This window comes from Podarcis liolepis (genome assembly GCF_965112155.1).
Source record: "Podarcis liolepis genome assembly, chromosome: 1".
Classification (NCBI taxonomy): Eukaryota; Metazoa; Chordata; class Lepidosauria; order Squamata; family Lacertidae; genus Podarcis; species Podarcis liolepis.
The window spans coordinates 91,683,107-91,704,857 of NC_139554.1; the positions used below are offsets into that span (position 1 = coordinate 91,683,107).

The window sequence follows — 21,751 nt, forward strand, 5'->3', positions numbered from 1 at the left end:
GCAGCAGCAGCAGCAGCCAGAGCCAGCAGCTCCTCGTTCTGCCAGCGCGAGCGGCAGTCGGTGATGGGTCTGGCGGGGCGCAGCTTTGGGAGGACGAAGTGCTTCGCAGGGAGGATGTTGCTGCTGGCCCTCTTGGTAAGTGGCTGTTGCTGGGAAGCGGCTTCTGCTGCCGAGGGGCGTTTCGTGAAGGACGCGCGGGGCGGCGGAGGGCGGGGGCGAGCTGTCCGGGGCACTTGGGCTGGTACACTGGTGCTGCTGGTGGTGAGAACTGGTGATTCTGGAGGCGCCGGGCTGTGTGTGTACTTGTGTGTTTGCACACAGCTCGCCTGTCAAAGTGAAAGCGGCAGGCTCACATTGCTTAGGTGGCAGAAGTTAAAACTTCTTCGGCCTTTGGAAAGCGGGCGGGCGGGCAGGCGGGGTTTGTGTATGTGTGTGTGCAAATACGGTACCTCACGAGAGGAGCCGCTGCTTGCAAAGGCTCGCGCTGCTTTCCTTTCCTTTCCTGCCTGCCACGCTTGCGAGAACCCCGTGGCCGGTTGTTGGTGAGTTGGAGGAAACCCGGCAGCTCCAAGGCAGGCTAGTTGCCGGCTGATTTATGCCTCCACTGCCACTTAACGCTCGGGTCCTTTATCAGTCCCGAGCTCAGGTTCTCCGGCTGCATGTTTTACATTGCTGTTTCTGGGATGATTATACAATATGTCCTGTAGAGCAGCACTGTTACTATTTCTCTCTCTGTCTCTCTTGAGATTCTACAGTAGGTAGGTGTAAGTCATTCCCCTACTCTATGAGGAGGGAGAGAGAAGTGTTGGCGACAATGATTAGGTTAGTTCAAATGGTTAGCTCTGGACTAAATTTTTGTGCAGAATATCAATTGATCTATTTCCTTCCCCCTTTTCTTTTTTAAATAGAAATAAAAGCAATGAACTGAATGTGCCGTGGTGAAACAAGACTACTAATGTAGTTCAATATTTCAGGGGTAAATAGAATGTAATGGTGTAATCCTATGCTACTCCGAAGCAAGTCCGTTGAGTTCAGGGAGACTTGCTCCCAGGGAAGGACAGCAGCCTGAATACTGTTTGCTGAAGCTAGTGCTTCCAACCTGCTCTCAGAAAATGGGTTCAAGAGTGAAATGAGCACAGACAGGTCCTCTGCATGTTTACTCAAAGGATAAACCCCACTGGGACTCTCTCCCAAGTGCATACAGGCTGGGTTGCTACCTTATACATCTTGCAATTCTAGGTGTGGCTATTCTGAAGTGTGTCTTGCTGAGTAAATTGGGACTCATTCCCTAGTCATTGTGTTTAGGATTGCAGCCTTCATTTTTGTGAAAAGAATAAAAGTCACAGAGTTAGGAGATAAGATGACTTGAGAGATGTGTGTATATATAGCTCATTAATGTATAAATATTTCCTTTTCAGAGGTGGGTTGAGGAAGGATGGAGGGTTGACACTTAAGGCTCACATGGGTGCTCAAATTCCTGTGACCTTTCTTGCAGTGCAATGCACTTATCATTGTTTGTTTTCCACTTCCCTTAATTCTCTTGTGTTTCTCCTACCACCGTTTCAAAACAGAAACATTTTTTTAAAAGTGTTTTTCCATTTCCACTGGAATTTTGCAGACTTCCCTTATGGCTCCTCTCAACTCTCAAATGCCTACTGTTATCCCAGAGAAGAATCTGAACTGTCTGTTGTCAATAATAATAAAACATTTCAATTTTTAGTGCTTGGAAGACATGGCTTAGGCTATCCACATTAGTCTGACATACCAGATTATTTTAGGTTTTTCAGTAAATGGTTTAAACTCAGACTTCATCCATTCATGGTGAAATGTAACTTGGATTCCTTATAGAGGATGATTATATGGATATGACTGGGTGGCATTAAAATCATGAGCTTGAGAATTCTCAGATCTCTGTATGCATAGGTACACTTTGCACAATATGAGTTCTCCTTGAATGTGCTGAGAGAAAAGAGAGGAAACCTTGAAGTTTTGGGCATTGAGTGGGAAAGCTTTATGACAGCACATTCAGAAATATCTAGGTATGGTATAATTTAAATGGATGCAGTACCACAAATGGTTTAATAACACTAGCTGCTAAAGTGGAGCTTTTTTCTGTGGTGGGAAAAAAGCTTTTACAACTCTTAATTGATTCTTTAAAGAGGCTTAACATGAATAAGTCAGAAGGTTGTTTAATATGAATGCTTGCATAAATACTTCTTTTCATTTACCCTGTGAAATTAGACTTTCTTCTTTCCCCTGACAAATAATCATAACCTAGGTAAGTTCTTAATTTTCTTACACCTGCTCAGTCAGTCAGATGTGGACTTCTGAAACAGAGTGACATGATAGCAGTGCATTAATTTGCCTACAACAAACAAAATGTATAATTGTGGTTGTGTTGCCATTTCCCCCCGCTCCCTTCCCCACCAATCCTTATTTGCAACCCCCACTCAACTGACTTGGTGTGATGGATACAAATGCTGTGCCATTCATGGAAAAAGAGTTGGGTGGTTGGTTTTCACTGACCTCTTGCTTCTGACACACTTTTATTGGCTTTGAAGGAAAAACAAAAACTCAAGCAACAATGCCCTAGCACACAGGTGGGGGATTTCATGATGGAAGGGTCCCTTAATAGGAGTCCTGTAGATAGAAAACTAGAAATTTGGGGAGAAGGCTCAAACTGTGTATGTATGTATGTATGTGTAGGGAAGAGTGTCTATTCTGAAGTGGCACAGTCTAGATACAGCTTTACTATTTCATCTGCTGTTTGGGATAATGCTAAATTAATTTCAACAGAGAAAGACTGAAACTTTTGGGCAAAGAAAGAGCCTGTGGTTATTGCTTGCAATGTTACTTTATGGGTTAAGTTAACACAAATGTGCATATGTCAAACAAGAAGTGTTATATGAATTTTGGTTTCCTGCTAAGAGTACTCACTCTTCCAGTCAGCTTCCAGAGCGTTGCAGATAGTCTTAATTGAAAGAGGATTTTGTTTAATCATTTCCAAGTGTTTGGTATTTACTTCCCACCCTCTTTTAGTATCACAGTTTGATGTGCCTCCTGGACCTGGATTCTATCTACTGTTTAGCCTTATTACTGCTTGCCTACTCTCCTTTTCCTATTGCATGTGGGAACTGATTTTCTTGTTCTAGATCTCCCAAGTGCAGTCACATGGGTAGCCCCATGTACAGGTTGCCCTGTTTGTATGGTGGTAGAACTAATAATAAAATAAAGGTTATTTTTTCCTTATAAAAACATAACTACATAGATCTGAACATTTTGTTACCCAACTGGATCCCCCCACCCCCAAGAAAATATTCATTTTTGCTTGTAGAATATAGTACTAGTATTCTTTGGTTTTGAGAGAAGGTGGATTAAGCCTTCTTGAAAGAGTCAGAATGATGTAAGTTTGCTCCTCCAGTTTCCAACTTGTGAAATGCTTCTGGATATGGGTCAGTTTGGTATTTTGGGGTGGGGGGGTGATTGATGGGTTGGATCCTGTTACTACGTAGGATAGGACTTGGATTAATCTGGACATTCAGTTCCAATTCTGGCAGAACTATTTTTTTATAAAAAGGTTGGTCAAAGTGGAGCTACTTGATGCATGATGGAATGGTGCTGTTTTTCAACATAGGGTGTCCGCTATCATCTGTATGACTCAGATAGTCTTCTGTAATGGCTATTTTACAGTCCTCCATGCTGTTCTTTCATCCTGTATGTTTCAATGCCTGCCAGGTTCTGCAGTTTTTGTTAAAAAGATTCTCCTGTACTCTGAACCAGGAATCAATACCCTATCCCAATATTAATATTTGCTACTGATCCCTCTTCTTGAAAGAGAACATCTTCTTACCTTTTCCATGTGCAAAATTCCCACTGTGGCCTTTTGTTTTTAGGATTGTTCAAGATCTGTTCTCAGACATGCAAGTCCTGTCGCTCTTCTCAGAACCCTTTTATTGCAGTCTTGCCCTTTCTGAAATGAGGTGAATATTACATGATAAGGTTAAATTACACGATGCTATTGCAGATTATCCTTATTATTCTCTATCTTCTTTGTCTAGCCCCAGATTTCCTTTGCTACTCTTATGCTGAGCTTAGGTTGGTTCAGCCAATTTCACTCCAACAATGTATGCAATTAAATGCTACTTCTGAATTGTACTGTTTTGAATTTATATACCTGTATTAGCTTGGCATCATTTTGTAACAGATTTAGCTTTTTATAATTTAATACATATTTGATACTCTTGCTGCATCTTGTACAGTGGTGCAGGTCCTGTTTGCAAGGCAGTAAAACAAATTAAATTGTTGCTATAAAAAAAAACCTCAAATATGCGTATGTATTTGTAACTTTTCATTTACAGGATTGCACACTGAGTGCAATATTAAGTATATTCAAGCCTTCCCCCCCCACCCCAAATTCTTGTAGGTTCTGAGGATTACAACTGGCAATTTAGGAAATGATCTGGAACAATTATTATCCCCTCTTCTTGTCCAACAAAAAATTGTGGCATGGGTGGGGGAAACTATCACTTATTGCCTTGTGCTCAAGTGGGTGATCTGCAACTAGACAAGCATTGAGTGACTTATAGTACAGTCCTGTCTGTATGGCTACTTAGACCGTCCTAGGCTAAGCTATGCCACACAAGTGTTCAAGCTCCTAGGGAGGACATTGTAGCGAGTGTTCAAAATTCCTCAGGTGTGTTTTGCTACTGGCACGGGTCCAATTGCTTTTACATGGAGATCATCGGGCACTAGGTTGGTGACCACAGTTTAAACAACTCTGCCTTAAAGGTAAAGGGACCCCTGACCATTAGGTCCAGTCGTGGCCGACTCTGGGGTTGCGGCGCTTATCTCGCTTTATTGGCCGAGGGAGCCGGCGTACAGCTTCCGGGTCATGTGGCCAGCATGACTAAGCCGCTTCTGGCGAACCAGAGCAGCGCACGGAAACACCGTTTACCTTCCCGCCAGAGCGGCACCTATTTATCTACTTGCACTTTGACATGCTTTCGAACTGCTAGGTTGGCAGGAGCAGGGACTGAGCAACGGGAGCTTACCCCGTCGTGGGGATTCGAACCGCCGACCTTTTGATCGGCAAGTCCTAGCTAGGCTCAGTGGTTTAGACCACATTTCCATTTCCATTGTGTGTCTTTCTCCTTGCATACTGGCACACGTGACTTATAAGGGCAAGCTGGAGTCAAGCAACGTAGTTAAGATCATAGAATTGTAACATTGGAAGCAGTGTTAGAAACTGGGTTATTTGCCACATGGCTCCCGGAACCTGGGTTACAGGCGCAAAAACATAATGGCTAGGTTTTTCCAAGGCTTGCACAGTCTTTCCAAGCCAAGGTTTGGCTTAGCATGTCATGTGAACGAGGCCATGGGGTTTGCTTTCCAAGTTTGCTTAGGATTGCAGCTTGAGTTTAAAGTAGCATGTTATTTTTCACAGGATTCTTTTCCCCTTTATTGCTTCTTGCTTTTGTTGGTCTTTTGTTTTCACCATGTGGAAGTATGTGTTGAGTGTTTGCATATAGTCTCACTAAAAGGGCATTATCCTACTGTGTTCTTGGCTTGAGATCATGTAGTTGGAGTAGCTAATTGAACTGCTGAATATGACTGTTACTTCTCTACAGAAAAAAAAAATTAACCCAAAAGCATAGAATCTGTGTTCTCCTGCTTGGAGTCAGGCCTTGAAGTTGTTTTATGCTGGAGGACACCTTCTGCCAATTAAGCTTTCGGCTATTTGTCCGATGTAGGAAATAAAATGCTTTAAAAAGAAGAAGACACTAAACTGCAGCCTTCTTATTCTTGGCTTTCTTCTTCAAAAACAGAATGTACTTGAAGTAGAACTTGACAGTTATGAATTTTTAAGCGGGGGGGGGGGGAGAGAGAGCTTTGTTTTGAAATGTTTATTCAAAGGTTTTTTTAACCTCTCTCTGAGGATGACAAAACACAGTAAGTCCTGGTTGCAGCACAGCAGATTTTAGTTTTAAGTTCTTGAAGTATCTCAGTAGAAAATAAACTGAGGAGTGGAATGGTTCCAAGGAAAGTAGAATCTGGAATCCTGGAATATGAGCCTGTGTGTATGTGTGTATGTCAGGACGGTTTATGTCTACTGACATCCTTCCAGTACATAAGAGTTAGCTAAAATGACTAGAACCTTTCAAATTTAGTTTAATGTCATCGCTTGCTTGCATCCATTCTTCCAGCAGACTCCCCTCCTCCCTCAGTGATGATAATCTCCCACCTCACCAATTGAACAGCAACTTGTTGTCTTGCTTCTTGAGCCCCTGATTTGGCAGAACATCTGTAAAGGAACTAAGGGTGTTCTCTTGAGGTTCTGCTGTGCTCTTACTAGATTCCTCTGACGTAGTTGTTTTGTCTCTCAAAGTGAGGGGAGAGAGTAGAGTTTTCCCCTCAACCCTACAGGCCACTCACCAAAGATAAACACAAAAGCAAAGTACAGAAACGTCACAGGAATACACAGGCAACCAAACTTCCCTCGCTGAAGAAATAAAAGCAGCTGAGTAGTACAGACAAGAGGGAAAAAATGGCATGGCACAATGCAAAAGAGGTAAGAAGTTGATGTTTGCTTCTCTTTAAATGCCAAGAGGAGTGATGGTATTCCTGTGCCCGCAATTTCCTTACTTTTCTATTTGAGTGGATTCATACAGCCATTTGAGGTGATGGCTGATGTAATGAAGCTATTACAATTGCTGGGTGTGTGGGGAGAGTGTCCCCCCAAACTTTGACATGTTCTGCAAGGTGATAAATTGCTTGCCTCCTTGTGTATGTTTCTGAGATTTTCCAAGTAGTGATTGTGATGTTGACATGCTTTGAGATTTGCTGGAGCAGTCGTAGGTAATGGCTTCAAACATTTCAGCTGCCATCTTGAAATGGTTATGTGAACTTACCTACTGAATCTCAGAACAATGAACACACTTTTGGAAAGCCGACTGAGCGCTAGGAAGGAAGTTGACTCCTGAGACTCAAAGCTGAAAAACAAAGTGAATGATAGAGGGGCAGGTTCTGGCCTGGAAGAACCTAAATTTCTTTAAACTATCACAACTATTTTAAAAGAAGTGTTATATTTTGAACGTGAAACACTCCTACATGCAAGTAGATATCATTGGCTACAGACGGATTCCAGTGGCAGTGCCAGTCTTCTTGAGTGACTGACTTAGAGCTTGTATGGTAGCCTCTTCCTACAGAAGATATAGGGAGAATATCTAAGGACCACTTTCCCATTAAGTAAAAAACTACAAAGCAACCATGGTTAGGAAAACATTAAAAGATACTACCGTATTTTTCCGTGTATAAGACCCCCCATGTATAAGTCGACCTCTATTTTCTGAGCCCCGAATTAAGAAATAAATATTTTAAACACCAAACAGAACAACTTTGATATTTTATTAAATATTCAAAACACTGGTATACTTAGTACTGTATATTTAAACATCAAACAGTGAGACAAGCTGTGTAATGGCAGCTGCTCCTGTCAGCTCAGTGTAACTCCACTGCAGTTGCAGCTCCTGCTCTCCTGCCTGTGTGTTGCACCTTTGTCTCAGTATTTACGGTCTGTATCCTGTTTACTCCACGAGCGGCGGCAGATGCGAACGCTGATCAAGGAGCTGCGACTGCCAGAGCTGCCTGAGTGAGTGCGCTTGAGGAATGGGGGGTCTGGGTAGCCAGGGGGCGGCTGAGGGAACCAGGTAGAAGGGACAATGTCCAGAGTGGGGGCTGCTGGGTGGGAGTACCAGTCCAGGGTTCGTCGTGAGGCCAATAGTGAGGGGAGGCCGGGGGGGAAGAATATGGATGGCGGCATGTATTTATTTATATATTTAATTGCAACATTCCTTCTATAAGACGACCCCCAATTTTAAACTTAAAAATTTTGGGGGGAAATATCGTCTTATACATGGGAAAATATAATAAATTGAGAAGTGAACACAGCTTACAACAATGCCTTCTGTCTTAGTAACCCCTTTACAAGAATGGTCTGGTTTAAAATGGACTAAAAACCATTGTATATCTGTTAAAAGTATCAAGCAAGCTTTCAACACTAATGACTTTGTAAACTAATTAAGGGTTTTGACAATTTGTGATAATAGTACAATTAAAATATTTTATTGTAGATTTCTTCATAAAGCTTTCATGGGTGATTTAATTTAGAGATTCCCCTTTTCCTGCTGTAATAAATGGAAGACTTAGTTTTCTGGCTTTCAGTATTTACCTGAGTGTGGCCATAAGCTGGAGAACACATTTTTCATCAGGAGGTGGACATCATGAGGGTGAAGGTGAATAATAACTTTGATTTGTATGAATGGTTGTCATAGCAGTGACTGTCAGATGCTGGGCTATTTAAAGATTTTGTGTAGATCACCACCTTTTCAAGTTGTGGGTTTAAGGTAATAACGGTCAGGAGCTGAGGCAGACTAACTAGAATGCCTAGGTTAATGGGGCAAGAGAAGAATGGAAACCTTGTGGCCCTCCATAGCTTGTTGAACTACAATTACCGACTGTTGACTATGCTGTCTGGGGCTGCTGGGATTTGGAGTCAAACAACACCTGGAAGACTACAGTTCCTCATCCCCAGACTAAGAAGCAAGGAAGAAAAACAGAATTCCATTAATAGATCCTGTGAGTTAAAAGTGTAGGAAAAACTGTGCTGTTACCATAGTTATTCTCCGTAATTTGTAAAGTGGTGTGCTTGCCTACGAAGTAGGTCACTTGTACAGTGCAATTCTGTGCATGCCTTCTTGGAAGTATGCTTCACTGAGTTCAGTGAAGGCGATTCTCAGGTAAGTGTATATAGGATAGCACCCTAAATCACATTTTCTAATAAAGCCACTGTGGCTGTAAAGTAGTAACAAGCTCAAGGCACAAAGCAATTTTTTTACTTAATTAGAATTTGAACCCAGGTGTGTCAGGGATAAGTTCAAGATAAAGGAAAGATTTAGGTTATGCATCCTGAAGAGTATCTAAGAATAGACAGGCAGTGAAATAAGCTAACTGCTTAAGGAGAATGAATATTGTCAACAATAGCTCTCAACATTATCTAAAATGTCAGAAACGGTTATTGGCTTTGTGTAGGATCACAGAGGTGGATTTGACCTTAAAAGATTCCTCCAAGCTTTGAAAGCTAGCGGAGAATGCTATGTGGAAAGTTACATAACCAGCAAGGTTATAGGATAGGAGCAGATGAGTTAATTTTTCAACTGTAATCCAGAGTTCTCCATAGTATTTTGATATTGGCTAACTGTTGCATCATGGATGTGTAATGCAGTGTTAGGATTTTTATTTTGGAGATTGTGAAACACTTGACTAAGATGGTATGGAAGTTGTTGGTAGATGCAGGTTAGATTTCAGAAATCTGAGGGTCCCACTCCTTTGATGATTTACAAATTGATTCTAACAGTACAATTGCCATAGTTCAATTCTATTTATATTTACTCAGAAGCAAGTGCTGTTGAGCTCAGCGTGGTTTACTCCCTGGGTGATGAGTATAGGACTGCATTCTCAAGGGCACAGGAGCTGCAAATTCATCTAACCTGACTTTATTTACAGAATACAATGAGCTTTTCAGTTCACTGAATAATGGGATCACAAATGGTAGAATCTTGGTGAGGAGGGGGGAGACAGAACTATGTCACTGCTGTCAGTCCTGCAAGAATAATTTCCTGCCTTGCTAGCCTTTTTCCACCTGGCCTGGGAGCACAGGGCCCTGACTGACTCCAGCTACAAAAGCTAAGGCTGATGGAGAAGCTAGAGGCCATCTTTGCTGTGAGTCCTGCAGTTCCTGCTGCCATGGGTGCAGCCAGGATTTTTGTTGGGGGGCGGGGAGGACTTTGTTAGAGGGGCAGAACCGATGTGATTGGTCAGTTAGTTAAGTATTTCTATTGTTTTACTTGATCTGGAGGGGGTAGCTGCCCCCCTGCCCCCACGGCTACATCCATTCCTGCTGCTCAGGGTGCCTAGAGGTGCAGTATTGTTTAGGGGTTTTTTTTTGGGGGGGGGTGAAGTTTTTGTTTTGGAGATGCTTAATTTCTGCTGTTATTTGGTATTTAATTTTTTGTATGTTTGATGATAGACCGTATCATGACTTATATGGGGATTGTTTAATTTTATTGCATACTTCCTGATTATTTATTTATTGCTTAGGTCTACTTTTGTTATATTTTTGAAATTATATAAATCTTCATGGTGTAAGCCACCTTGAGCATGGTTTAACTATGAAAAGGTGGCATAAGTGAGCAATGAATATGATTGTAAAAATGTGAAGATTTTAATAAACCCTAATAAGCTAACAATTAAAAACAAAGATCATTTCTAATTCAGGCTGGCAAATAACAACCTGACTGATCTACATGTGGTAAGTAAGGAGCACTTTCAAGTGGGAAAGGTATACACAAGTTGGTAGTTCTATTCCTTTAAGCTAAATTTGGCTTTACGCCAGTAGCATATTACTCTGTCATTAACTTCACTGGCTTCCAGTTTGTTTCAAAGTGTTTGGCAGCTGGCTACATGAGAGATGGCCTTTTCTGTGGTGGCTCCCAAATTCTTGAATTCTCTTGTGCTTGCCTGGCATCTCCATTGTGCACATTTAGGTGCTAGGCAAAGCCCACCCAGTTTTCACAGGCTATTATTGGATCCTTCCAATGTGTGTGTTGCCTTTCTCATTCTTTCATAGTTTTAATTTGATATGTTGATCCTCTTATTTGTATTTGTTTTGGAAGCCCCCATGAGGCCACCTGTCCAAAGGCAGAGAACTGGTTCTGCAAATAAACAATAAAGTACCGTGGTATGTTGGCAGGTGAGCTAGTGACTTCTGAGGACTCATTTGCGTGCCTGTTTTAGCTGATTCTTCAAAGTTAGGAGTCTGTGCAGGTGTGTGTGTGTGTGTGTATGTATGTGTGTTTTCCTCAATGATGTACTCGGCTCCCTGAATTAATTGATGTGGGAGGGAAGCCTTACTTTGGTTGGTTGATCATGCCAACTGAATAGATGAAAGTTTGCAGCTGTAAATACATGGTGATTCCCTCAGTGCCAGTAGTATTCATAAGGACACTCTTCCCATTTCCACCTCAGATGGTTTTTCAAAGGAGTTCAGGATTATCATTACTCTTTTTCTTCTTTCTTTACAACATATACCTGTTGTTCATAAGAGACTTAACCCCAAGAGCCCTTTTCTTTCCATTTATATACAAAACTAAGCAGAGAGTTCGCTTTTCAGGTGGCAGAAGCAACTGAGGCTGACAGTTCTCAGCTGAAATCAGTGTCAATATTTCCTTTAAATCAGGATCCTTTGCAGTACTTGGTTCTGCCCTGAAGTTTTTGTTTTTGTCTTGGAAGCCCTTTTGCCACTGATGTTTTAATGCAAGAGCGTTTCATGTTCCCAATTTGACGAACAAGGAATTCATTAAGTTGGCCTTTCAACACAAAGCAGTAACTTGTCTTGCAAATTTTATCACGGAAGTGTCATCTTCATTCATGATTAATCAAGAATACCTTTGTTGGCTTCGCATTTTGTAAGTGCATTTAAATTTAATCAAGCAATCCGTCAATGAAAAGTCAGGTGCCCAAGTTAACACTTTCAGTTGAATGACAGTCCCTATCCATAGCTGTCAAGTGTCCCTTATTTGAAGGGACAGTCCCTTATTCCAGCGCCATGTCCCGCTGCTGTCCCTTATTGATGGATGTCCCTTAAATTTCAAAGGAAGCAGCTCCTCTCCCTCCCTCCCTCCCTGCCGGCCAGGGAGGAGGGAGGCTCCAACTGTGTTGCTTGGCTGTGTTGCTCACCCAATAAGAAGTCTAAGAACGACTGGGGGGTGGAGCTTGCATGCCTTGTGTGTGGCTAGTTAATGCAAGCTGAGGGGTTTTTTGAATGCTGGACGCCATTTTGGTGCATGTGCTGCTGCAAACTTTGCAGTGCAAAGCCAGGCCGGGGAGCCATCTTAAGTTGAGGCTGCATGGGCCTTGTGGTGCATGTGATTAAGATTCTATTCAGTTGAACCTCTGGTTACAAAGTTGGTTGGACAGTGTTCTCGAAGCTACCAGCATGAGTTTGACCAGACTGCAGGAGGACAGGAAGACTGGAGTGCCTGGAACAGGTGAGGCTGCAGATCCCTTATTTTGGCTGCTGGTCCCTTATTTTCAAGGCTGCTGGTCCCTTATTTTCAAATCTGTAAGTTGACAGCTATGTCCCTATCATGCATTCTTCATGTAAGAAATCCAAAAAGAATTGGTTTCCATTTTTTATTTTTTTTGAAATCTGGACTGGGCCTCTATAGCAGTCAGTATCACAGGCTGCATAATTTCAGTGGCACTGTCTTATTGGGTGTTCAGGTGCTTGTCACCCACTTCCTTGCCCCTGGTGTTAAATGCATTGAGTCCTGTAGTTCTCTTGCAGTGACTATCATTATTGTGATGATGAAGACTCTTGAAGAACCATAAGCAACAGTGCTAATAATAGTGTCATGATCAAAAAATAACAATAAAAAGTGTTTACTGTGACTGATATTTGTAGCATATTCTTGTTGAATTAGAAGGACTTTCTGTTGACATACCAGTTTAATCCATTTTTCAGAGATGAGAAGCACGGTGTAGATAAGTGCAAATTGGTAATGTTCAACAAGCCCTATCTGCTATTAAAATCAGTGCAGCAAAGTAGAAACATCTTGCTTGAAATGCACCAGCAAAACAAAGAATATTGCAGTGCTGTTCCTAAAGCTGTTCTTAGTTTTATGACCTTGTGTGTTTTCTCCAATTTCTTGACTTCTGCCTGTTGGGGAGACTTCAGCCTGAAATGATTGAACTAGAATATATTGGCAAGTTTGATCCTATTAATTTAGAACTTAATTAAGAGCAGGTATTTCTCTCCCAATGTGTTAAATTAGCAAGCAGCCCTAGGAAGATTGTATTAGCAGTAATTATCACTACAGTGGTGCCTCGCAAGACGAAATTAATCCGTTCCGCGAGTATCTTCGTCTAGCGGTTTTTTCGTCTTGCGAAGCAACCCTATTAGCGGATTAGCGCTATTAGCGGTTTAGTGGCTATTAAAGGCTTAGCGGCTTAGAAAAAGGGGGGGGGAGCAAAAAAAAATCTCAAGACTCGCAAGACATTTTCGTCTTGCGAAGCAAGCCCATAGGGAAATTTGTCCTGCGAAGCGCATTGAAAAACGGAAAACCCTTTCGTCTAGCGGGTTTTCCGTCTTGCGAGGCATTCGTCTTGCGGGGCACCACTGTACTGGGTACAGTCATTGGTATCTTATATACCTTTTAACTGGGTTTAGAAATAACACAAAAGGTCCCTCTTGTGTCATGGTCTTCAAGCCCTGTTATGCTGTCTGCCAACTAAAGATATGGCTTCATAGATCTTACAAATTCCTGAGGCACCACAATGAATGGTTAACATTTAAGGTGCCACAAGGCTCCTGATTTGATTGAGAAGCCTGCAAGCCAAGACTTTTCATAAATGAGAGCACTGCAAAAGCTCTTGCCACAAGAAATGTGTTTGGGGGTCTTAATTTGTGGAATTCTCATCTTGGTTGTAACATATTAGTTCCGTGTCTGACCACCGTGGTTGGTACATCACTGGTGCATGTTGAAGTACAAGCAACAGAACATTCAGTGCTGCGTGCACCGCATCTGCTTCTCTTGTCTGGCACAGCCCTTGACACGTTATATTTTGTCTCTCTATAATATCCTCCCACTGCTTCTTGGCCTACAGATCCCCTCCTTTCAGGACTATCAGCTGTTCTTTGGGGCTTGAATAAAGCTATGCACACATACATCTTTGACTCCCAAGAACTGCTGGAGTGCCTTGAGGAAAAATGTGTGGGGACTTGTCTAAGTGTTATGGATTTATGTTGCCAGGTATCTGCCTCTGGCCTGCATGGAAAGGCTGCTACTATTGGGCTGTTACAGTACAATCCTATACATGTCTACTTGGAAGTATCACTGAAGTCATTGGGGCATCTAGATAAATGTTTATAGATTTGTAGCTTTAATTTTTGCCCCAGAGCTTCCGGTCTCCTATGGACTTGGAACTTCTGTTGCTGCCAGGCTATTCTGCTCCTGGATGGAAACATGGACCAGCTATATAGCAGCCTGTTCACTGTGGAACAACAGAAGCACAAGTACACAAGCTCCAACCACTGGCATTGGCCCCAGTAGGGTGTGTGTGTGTGTGTGTGTTTTATTTAGACAAACCATGCAGGACATTGCTTGAAATCTCACATTCTTTTAACTGGGTACTAATTTTCATACTGGAAGTGGAGCTCTGTCCTTCCAGGATACATTTGTGCCCCTTTATCAGACTCTACCAGCTACTTCTATGCTCCAGTGCTGGATTTTGAAAAATAACCAGTTATGGAAATACATTTTAGTTAGTTAGGCTGAGGATTGGCTGTAGTTGTGGCTGTAACCTTCCCAACAGTCAGCATAGGCCACCGCATGATAACACTCCATTATGAATCTGCCTCAAGATGGCAACCAGTTGGCTTTTGTGGCTAGCTTGGCTGCTCATTACTCTTCCTGTTAAATATTGGTAATTCTCATCAACCTGGAAGGGGAGTTATATGGGTTAATTAGTTAATATTGGTGCTGCATTTGAAGACATTGCTTCCTGTATATGTGCTAAGTATTATTAGGGGTAATTTGTTCCCATCACTGACTCCCATTAGTGTGTTAATATGCTCATCGAGTAGCTCTAGGCTTCCATGGAAACTAATTTCTAACATAATAATGTGGCATACGTGCTCTCTTTTTTCCCTCTGACTGTCCCTAATTGTTAAAATTATACAAATATATTCTTTTTACAAATGGTATCTGGAACAAATATTAACCAGAGTGTTAATGAAATAATATTGTGTTGAGTTTGATGTGGAATTGAATTCCGCATACATAGAAGGAAAATTTAGTCAGCGCAGGTAATTGACCATATTACAATAATTTGTTAATTAGTAAATAGTTGTGTTGGCTTTCCTTCACTAAGCATTTTAAAATTGGCAATATGCAGCATAATTAATTGGCTACCCAGAGCCTTGAAAGAACTTGTAGCAACAGATACTATGGTTAGACATGTTTCCTAAACACCCCCCCCCAAAAAAAAACTCCTTTCAGCATTTAACTACTGTGTATTCATGGGTAAGCTCTATTCAGTGACTCAGTGGCCCTGTAGTTGCATTATCCTTATGTTACAAATGGGTGACTACAGGAAATGCCACTTTAAATAGAATATCTTTGCTCTTTGTCCTCCACATTGCACACATTATTTATTTAATACACTCATTTGCCGCTTTTCAGTAATTCTTCCTATGGTGGTTTACAGTCTGACAGTCAAAATAGAATAGGAAAATACAGTGAAACATTTAAAACACTATAATCATTTCAATATAGTATAATTAATCAACATTGTTAAAATCAGCAAGCCCCAAAATCATCCAGCATAATACAGCAAGTACCACCACCAGACCCCAACCCACAATATTGGCCTACATCTGAGGCCAAATTACTAGGCCAGAATATGGAAGTGAGTTTTTAAGGCCTACTTAAAATTATCCAGGAATGGGGCCTGTCTAATATGAACTGGGTTTACAAATTCCATAAATTAGCGAACTCCTTAGGAACCTTCCCATTTTCATAATTCGTTCCGCGAGTCTTTTCGTCTTGCGATGTTTTTCGTCTTGCGAAGCACGATCTGTCACAACTGCGCCTCTTCAAGCGGCTTTAAAAAAAAAAGCATAAGATGTTTTCGTCTTGCGAAGCAAGCCCATAGGGAAATTCGTCTAGCGAAGCAACGCAAAACCGAAAAACCCTTTCGTCTAGCGAGTTTTTCGTCTTGCGAGGCATTCGTCTTGCGGGGCACCACTGTATTTGTAAAAGTAATGAGAAGTAATACAGCCAGTAATGCACCTTTGTGTTTTTCCTTCTAGCTCTGCCTGTAACTTTTATGTAAGTTTTTCAATTATAGCTATTTGGTACTATACCAGGACCAAAGTAGACCCCTTTAGGTCATTCCAGAAGTTAGCAACGGTTGTTTGTATCGCAACCAAAAGGTATCCTATCAGATTTTTATTTAGCAGTTCTGCATCCTCACCCATAAACAAGCTTATCAGAGCTACTTCTAGGGCCTTTTTTGGTTGGTTGGTTAGTAATTTTAGATATTTTTCCAGTAGCCAAAATGTGGACCTGGGTGCAGGTCCACCACATATGTTTTAGAACAGGCATGGCCAAACTTGGCCCTCCAGCTATTTTTGGGACTACAATTCCCATAATCCCTGACCACTGGTCCTGTTATCTAGGGATGATGGGAGTTGTAGTCCTAAAACAGCTGGAGGGCCAAGTTTGGCCATGCCTGTTTTAGAATAACCTTTGTCCCCACACCTCTGCCAGCAAAGCATCAGAAAAAAGGTACCCTTCTCATATAATTTACAGCATCAATTATTTGCTAGCATTCATGGTGCTTTGTATGTGTGTGTGTGTAAAGTAAATTGTACTTCATTTATGTTACTTTATAGTGCAGTAAATAGCTCTTAGACTTACTGCTTCTGTATACCATCAACCAAATAGTTTGATTCTACTCAACTGGTCACTAGAAACTGGCTTCATTCAGATATTGTGGCAAAACATGGTTTATGCTAACCATAGCTAAGAATCCACACTGTCATTTGACCTCCAAAATACAGGAAAGACAAGCCACAGTTAGAACTACTTTTGTAGTTTTGTTTTCCAGTTTCTCAGCACATGGCTTCATAAGTTCACTTCTGTCTCCATGGAGCAGCAGCCTTTTGGTTCACGGCAGTGACTATCACTGGTTTGTTAATGGTTTGTCAATTTAGACAAAAAAAGCAAGCCATAGTCAGCTCGCTTATGGTTTGCAAACCAGTTTCAAACTGTGCTTTGGTGTCTTTGTTTGCCAGTTTCTCACAAGTCATGGTTTGTGATCTGATACAGGTTCAGTCATTAAAAATAAAACCATGGTTTGGTGTAACATCTGAATGAAGTGATTGTTGTTATGCCATGTAGTGTCAGTGACTGGCCTCTTGTTGCCCAGCTTGCTACCACTGAAAGATGCCTTGGGAACCCTATCAAATGTCTTTTTTTCTGTCAGGGGCTACAGTCTTATTCTGGCAGCAGGAGAGGGGGATTAGCCTCTTTAGAACCATATGCTTCTCTGTTACTAACATGTACTATGTACATGTACTATGTAGACAGTATCCAATGTTCCTGTTTTACTGGCACAAGAGACTTGCCGAACATAACTCTTTCCTCCTCAACCTTGTAGTAGTCCTCTGTACACCCTCCAGAAAGTTGGGCAAATCTTGGGAGCAGATTTGGGGAGCATGTTGGTGGAGGAGAGGAGCCTTGTTGCATGAGTGGAGTTGCAGAGCATTGGATGCAACCATCCGAGAGGCTCTTTTCATAACCCTGACAGAATGGTAAGGCTAGAGCTACAAGGGACCACAAGGGCAGTTGCTTAGCAACCCATTCCATGACCCCTGGGACAACTTAGAAATGACTGAGAAGCATATGGCATGTATGCTCTGGAAAGCTTTTTCTTTTGCTAATGTTTCTAAGACCAGAATGAGATAAGTAGCCTTTGTCAGGAACATGGAGGCTTTTGACAAGGTATTTGTATCTTTAATCGTTGGCAGACCATGCAAGGGTGCCTCACGGAAAACAAGAAGCCAATAACTTAACTGGTTCGTTTAGTATAATGGCAACCAGCATGAGCAGGGTAAATGACTCCTAATTTATTGTTCTTTACAAACCTAAAACTTATTTTTCGTCAAACGTGGACCCATAATATTTTCTGTTTCAGTCCAAGTTGTTGCTATCCCACATACCCATCCTTGGTTGACTTTAGACAAATATGCATTTTTGTTCCAACAGGATTTTCCCAATCAGATCTAGCGCTGCTAAGCTTGGCTCCATGTTTGCACAAGATTGTTTCCATTTTAGAATTGACATTTCTTAATTGTGATTTTGTATTGTGTGCTTTAATAATGAAGTGAACTGCCTTGAGATGAGACCCAATAAAGGAATGGGCTTTTTTAGGGAGGGCTTTTTGCTCCCCAGTACTAAGAGATTTTGACTTACACAGAGTTCTACAGTGAAACTTAGCAAGAACTGAGTTATATCAAAGCTAGACATCATCTTTGCTAGATAAAAAGCTGAGATTCTTATCTGAAGTGTGCTGTTTGATGTAACATACCTGGTAGACATGGCGTCTCAAAATGTATATGCCTTTTGATCACAGTAGACAACACAGAATCTGGATGTCTCGGTTAAAGAGAATCCTGAGACTCTCCACCTTCCTATAAAAAGGTGGTAGCTAAGTTGGCCTTCGTGGTGTGTTTCAGAACTTTCCATGGTTAGGAGCAGGACTTCTCCCTGCTTTGAGTTTCTTTGTTTGTTCTCAGTTTCTTTCATTTCATCCACATTCATGTTTTACCATTAAAGGTAAAGGGTAAAGGGACCCCTGACCGTTAGGTCCAGTCATGGCCGACTTTGGGGTTGCGGTGCTCATCTCGCTTTATTGGCCAAGGGAACCGGCGTACAGCTTCCAGGTCATGTGGCCAGCATGACTAAGCCGCTTCTGGTGAACCAGCGCAGCACACGGAAACGCCGTTTACCTTCCCGCCAGAGCGGTACCTATTTATCTACTTGCACTTTGACGTGCTTTCGAACTGCTAGGTTGGCAGGAGCTGGGACCGAGCAACGGGAGCTCACCCCGTCGCGGGGATTCGAACCGCCAACCTTCTGATCTGCAAGTCCTAGGCTCTGTGGTTTAACCCACAGCGCCGATAAATACTTGTCAGCTCTCTACATTAGTGATGTCAGTGTGACCCTACAGTTGCTGTTGGAGTGCAGTTGCCATCAGCCCCAGCTAGAATGGTCCGTGATAGGGGATGATGGCAGTCATCTCACCTTTCAGTGGGTGCCCTCAGGAGCTATACCCCTGGAGGGATAAGTCTCTTAGCAAAACATTCACTAGTGAGGTCATAGTAGTACTATGGATTAGGGTTTTGGACTGAGGAGTTTCATTCAGCTATGAAACACACTGAGTGATACTGGGCCAGTGAGTGGAACACCTTCCCATCAGATGTCGAAGAGATAAGCAATTATACAACTTACCGAAGACATCTGAAGGCAGCCCTGTATCGGAAAGTTTTTAATGTTTAATGTTTCACTGTGTTTTTTATATTCCACTGGAAGCTGCTTAGAGTGGCTGGGTCAACCCAGTCAGATGTGCAGGGTGTAAGTAGCAAAATATTATTAATATTATTAGCCAAGCAGTTATCCAAGCAATAGTGTGTAGGACTGTAAATTGTGCTTGACTATTCTCCTTTTGTGTGAGGCTTGCCTCTCAGTTTTTGGTTCAGCACTGAACATAGCTTGCTTTGATGTCCAAATAAGCCAAGTGTGGTTAATGCTTGTACACCTAAAATCAGAAACCCACTTCAAACTGTGGTGGAAAACTGAGAGATAAGCAATGGATGTGAAGGCAGTCTGAATATATGGCTCATTTTCAATCCTCTAAACTAGGCATGTCCAATTTACAAGAGACTGCAATCTACTCCCACTATAAATTGACCAAAATTGTTGAGCTTTTTTTGGAAGCCAAAGCTGTGGAGCTTTACTTTTTTCCGGGTAGATCAACCAGTAGATTGCGCTCAACCGGTTGGACATGCCTGCTCTAAACCATGGTTTGGAGGGTTGCTGGAATAGATCGTAGAAAAAGTTTCTACCTAGCAGTGAGGATAACACATGGTCACCCTGAAGTCAGATGAATGGTGGAATAAAACTGTCTAAAATGCAATACTTTTTGGCTTAATCAGGAGATTTTAGAATAGTATTTTAGAACCCCATATTTAGAAGTTCCACCCTTACTTTCAATGTATGCATCTCCTAGGGCGGGGGTTGTGGCGCTACTCCTGTTTCTCCATGGGTGATTTTGTCTGGAGAATTCTCAGACAGTGTTAGCTATTAATCATGAACAAAAACTGGGGATTGTTCTACTAATCGCTTTATGTCTCGGGAGACATTTGTTACTGATGGTTGAGTGATCAAGGTGATTGCAGCTCAGAATGTAAATAGCAATGGAAGGGAGCGTTTGTGATGGGAAAGGAAGCAATTATTACACAAGGTCAGGAGTAGTTTGCATGATGAGCAAAAGGACAGAAAAGCATGCCATCAAGTCCTAGTGTGTTCTCCGTCCTTCTCTATCTTGATTTGGGGAGAAATGGCTTTAGGTCAGCCTACAATGGCAGAGCTATAGGTAGTTATTTGTGTGAAGATTTAAATTAAATGTGCTTGGTTTGGGGATACTTCGGTTGCTCACTTTTAAGAATCTGTCTTAGGCTGTGGTGCTTTGTTGCATGTGACATCCCTTGAAGCATGTACAAAAATGTACAGGTGGGGTTCTGTTATGTCACTCAGTGTAACATGATATGCAATTTGAAGTTGATTGATCAAAAGAATGGGGTGCTACTATGCTTATGTCTTTGAGTGCCTTTTGCTGGTGGTTTATTGGGCTCTCTCAATGACCTGTAAGTGGCTTACGCCATTTTGTACATTCTCCCTCCTCTTTTGTTCCCCTTGTCTGTGGTCGCTACCTTCAGCACTTCCATCAAAATGACTTAGCAGTTGATGGTGGCACTATTTTGCTCTGCACAGTCTTCACAAGGAAACATTATCGTCTCCCTCTCTCTGTTCAGTCTATTCTCTCAGTTTGTTATTCAAGGAAGTGACACAAAACAGGTAAGCCACAGATACCTGCATCTGTTCCCAAGTATGCTACTTCTCTCCAGTCTAGAAGCAACTTACCAGTATTGCATCTCACAGTATTCTAATCCAAAATGAGTATATCTGATATATTGACCTTAGAACTTATATGACCAAGGCAAATTACTTTGACTGAAAATATGATTTAGGTGCTCCAGTCATTCAGGTATTTTAATATGTATCCTAGCTTTTGTGCATATTAACATAATGATTTAGATTGTCCCAAATCTGTGCTTTCAGCTTTAAAATGATGCCAAGATTGCCTTGGCATGGAGAATTTTTGGTTTGCCAACAACTGCATTTTAAAAGTGTGGGTATTGTATAGGAAAAAGAAAAACTTGTGTGGGAGGAAGGAAAAAAAACAAGTCAACTTGCAGAGACCACTTCACTGAGAATGAGTGGGATGTGGAGGGTAAACCCTTCTCTTCTGACAGTGTTCAAGGAGCTGCATGTTAATTGAGTTTATATAAAACTGAAGGGTGGGGCTATAGCTCAATGGTGGAACATAGGCTTCATGTGCAGAAGTGTCTCTAGCCTAGCCCACCCCTTGGCACCAGGTAGCCGGGGATGTAGAAGATCTCTAAGATCCTGGGTAGTCTTTGCCAGTCAAGAGCATGGAATGCTGATAGCTGAGAACCCAAAACAAGATTTGAGCTTGCAGATACGCAGCAGGTTGGTTTACTACACGGATGAGACCTCATTATTGAGCTTACTCTGTGGCATTGATGGTAAAGCAGAAACAATACTTAGCTGTCAAAATGGGGTTGTCTTGTAGCCCCAGTAGTGATTCCAGGGCAGTGTCTCCCACTGCTGCAGAAATGTTACATCTATCTGCATACAGAGTTAAGCTTTCACATTTTATTACTGTAAAGTGCTGGTGTCTAGAGGGCCTGAAGGAAAACTCTGCTGCTTCAGAAAAGCCTGCTACATCTTAAAATGTGTGTCAGTCTGCAGGGCCAACAAGGTTA

General features: G+C 41.9%; 1 protein-coding gene across 5 annotated transcripts in view; it reads left to right on the top strand.

The window, feature by feature from the left end:
- The first annotated feature begins 6 nt into the window (after window positions 1–6).
- The window catches only part of PDIA5 (protein disulfide isomerase family A member 5), a 163,206-nt gene continuing 141,461 nt past the window's right edge, over window positions 7–21,751 (top strand). For 2 of the 5 annotated variants that reach the window (XM_083490363.1, XM_083490362.1), the window contains exon 1: window positions 7–135. In XM_083490363.1, the coding sequence (XP_083346489.1) occupies window positions 64–135 (72 nt within the window). In that variant the 5' untranslated portion in view covers window positions 7–63. Of the gene's footprint in view, window positions 136–14,058; window positions 14,170–14,403; window positions 14,542–21,751 lie in introns of those variants that run through there. The other 3 variants (XM_083490361.1, XM_083490365.1, XM_083490364.1) reach the window with 2 other exon arrangements.